Here is a 3185-nt window from a genome sequence, read left to right as displayed (position 1 = left end):
GAGTGGCCTGAATCTCTTCCTTGCTTTTTCAAAGATAGGAGTGATATTTGCTTTCTCTCAGCCCTCAAGAACTTCCCCAGAACATCATGACTTTCCAAAGATAATTAAAAGTGGCCTCATAGTGACATTGGCCATCCTATCAGGTCCCATTGACTTCTGCTTGTCTAGTCAGTCTTCTTCTACTAAGGGCAAGCCATCCTTGTTCCCGACTTTCTTAGGTCTGGATCTCAGCTGCCCAAGATTCTTGAAGGCAAATCTTACCAGTAAAGCCCAAGGCATAGAAGGCTATGAGAAACACAGACTTTTCCATGTCATTTGTCTGGTTTAAGTCGGCATTTGTGTTTAAGTTTGGATTTAAGTTTCTACTTGTCTGGAACTGCAGGTTTAAGTCACTGAAGGAATGAAGTTTAGTTGAGTCTCACTGGATTTTTAAAAGTAATTCTGATATGTGTTCCTTGCCTGTTCATCTGCTTCTGTCAGAACATAATTTTGGGTGTCAGAAAAATCCTGATAAAATCCCGAGGCATTTAGCGTAGAAATTTACCCTTCCTCTGCACCACCCTGTAAAGGAATTCTTGGTTCCAGCTGTTCAAATTTTGCATCACTGTGAATATAGAGGGCATCTAGAAGGCAGATATCCACACTTATTTTTTTTTCTATTTGTTTGGTTAATAGTCAATGTTTTGTTTTGGGTTTTTTTTTTATTTTGATGTAAACTGCATGCTGTATCTAATTTTTTTGTATTACCCATTTTAGGATGCAGTTCTAATGCAGTTTTGTGCAAACAAGCTAGACAAGAAGGACTTCTTTGGGAAATCTGATCCTTTCCTTGTATTTCATAGGAGCAATGAAGATGGCAGGTAAATGCTTATGAAGTATTTCTTCTGCTAAACAGTACACAACCTATTTATTTGCAGATGGCAAAATAATTTTATTTTTTAAATATTTGTCAGAATAAGCTGTTTTTCTTTTATAATGTTTGTTGGATTTAAGTATGCAGTTAGTTATGCAGTATAGAAATAAAACCGTTGTATCAAATAGAGCGAATATTGCAACTCAGTGTTTTAAGAGTTAAATGTGAAGTAAATACAGAGCACTGTGAAAATTAATTGTAATAAAAATAGTTAAATAGCATTACTTTTGCTTAGATATAGTGTGCCTTTAAACTAAACAATTCTCAAGGAAAATTGTAGCTACAGGATATGCTAATGCTTAGAAATTGTTTTAGGTAAAAACATTCTATATTGTAGATTTGGAAATACCTTTTATCTTTTTGACAGAGTTCTAGGAAATAGAATTCAAAAATACCTTAAATAGATTTTTTTTTTTTTTTTACAAGTGTGTGTTTGCTACATTCATACTTTAGTTTGTTAAAGTAAGTTAATTTCTCCTGTTCCCCTGCTAAGACTTGACATGCTAACTTCTGGTCAACATACTACTAATGTGGGGGCCTGCTCTTGGAAACTGACAGTCCTCCCATGCATCATGGTGTCAAACCAAAGGCTAGACATTGATGGTATTATTTGTTTCAGTAGCTTAACTGGAATGGTTGTTAACATAAACCTTTGTATGGGTTTATGTGTCTGTTCCCTGCTCTTTTCCTCTAAGAGGTGGGTTATAGGAACAGCTCCCTGAATAAATGCTGAGTATCTAAAATTGCAAACCTGGAGGGGTTACGGCTCCTTTGTAAGTGCCATTAAGGTCACTAGTGGAATTTCTTCGGGCATTGCTGGGAGTGCTGCTGTATGCAGTTTTCCTTGGCCTTATGTGCTATGCTCCTCTTCCTTCTAAGAGATAAGTGGTGAACCACTGATTCTTTATTGGTCTCCTGAATCCAGCAGGGGTTGGGGCAGTACTTCTGCACTTGTGGGCAGAAGACTGCTCCCTTTTCTGTCTCTTAGCTTCAGATATGCCTTCCGAATCATAGCCAGGGTAAAAACATGGGCTTTTGGAACATAAGGAAGTTATTCACTAAAAGAACTTCATTTACTGTATATAGAATTTCAGTAGTGATTTCACCAATGACTTCACCTGCTATTTTCTTTTGAACAATTCAGTCCCCAAGATGAGGATTCAAAAGAAGTATTTTAGTTTTGCATTATCTAGAGAAAGCAGAATACATTTAACCAATTCATTATATTTCACCTGAGAGAAGGTGATCGTGGGATCTCACAGAGACTTATATGTTTTACCTGTGGCAGCGCTGGTTAAAAAATCATACTCGTAAAATGGGGAACAAGAAAGAGAAAGCCATGGCTCCCTTGGCTTAGTTTCTTAATCACTAAGCAAAAGTCAAATCCTTACCAGACTGCTTTCCCTCTGGATCTGTGACCGATTCCTGGCTGTACCCGGCCGATTTAAACAAGTGTGATGGAGTCTGCTCTTGCCTCAGTAAATGGTTGTAATTTCTGTTGAAGTTTTGCGTAAAAGCATTTTAGGTTTAGAGTTGCTTAGCACCCTCGTCTGTAATCTGTCTCAAACAGTCTGTCCTCTTCAGTCCTCCCTTCTCTCTGATTTCACTGCATTTCTTGTTTTCTCTTGTCTAAAATTGTGTGTGGACATTGCATGAGTGAAGGCAGATTACAGCTCTTTTGGTTCCACGTTTGATGACACAAAAGAGAAAGTAAATACAAAATCTATCTTTTTTTTATTACAGTTTTACAATCTGCCACAAAACAGAAGTCGTAAAAAATACGTTAAATCCAGTGTGGCAGGCATTCAAGATCTCCGTCAGAGCACTGTGTAACGGAGACTATGACCGGTAAGCTATAGGTTAAGCTTTCTTCACTTTTATAATTTTTCCCCCCCTAACTTATGTATTCTTTTATATGTAAGTTTTTCTATGCAATTCAGTTCCTGATGTTGTTTAGGTTATTTAATTAGCATTTTGAAAGGATAATACGTATTTAAAACAATTCATCACATTAAAGAATTTAGAAAAATAAAGCCAGCATCTTAAATCTATAGGAAATGTTAGTGGTGATTTCTGGAAAAAAATTCTTTACTCTCTCTAATGTGATTAAGAAACAATTAGAAAGCAAAGACTAAGCTGAAGAATGTCTACTGTTCTAGTGTGCACAAGTATTTTTTAATACTTTTTCAGTGAAAACCAGCGATGATCTGTGTTCCTTGGGTGACATTGTACTGTCAGAGGATGCTGATAAATGAAAGCCTTGAAAATATGT

The 3185-nt window shown here is 36.6% G+C and overlaps 1 protein-coding gene across 1 annotated transcript in view; it reads left to right on the top strand.

Moving 5' to 3' along the window:
- Positions 1 to 3185, top strand: part of CPNE8 (copine VIII) — an 87987-nt gene that overhangs the window by 39879 nt on the left and 44923 nt on the right. Inside the window, exons 8-9 of the mRNA XM_010136786.1 lie at positions 757 to 860; positions 2657 to 2761. Of these exons, the coding sequence (XP_010135088.1) occupies positions 757 to 860; positions 2657 to 2761 (209 nt within the window). The remainder of the gene's footprint in view (positions 1 to 756; positions 861 to 2656; positions 2762 to 3185) is intronic.

This window comes from Buceros rhinoceros, unplaced genomic scaffold, assembly GCF_000710305.1.
Source record: "Buceros rhinoceros silvestris isolate BGI_N320 unplaced genomic scaffold, ASM71030v1 scaffold6495, whole genome shotgun sequence".
Taxonomy (NCBI): Eukaryota; Metazoa; Chordata; class Aves; order Bucerotiformes; family Bucerotidae; genus Buceros; species Buceros rhinoceros.
Note: the sequence above shows the minus strand (reverse complement) of the source record. Positions and strands in the feature narration are given on the sequence as shown.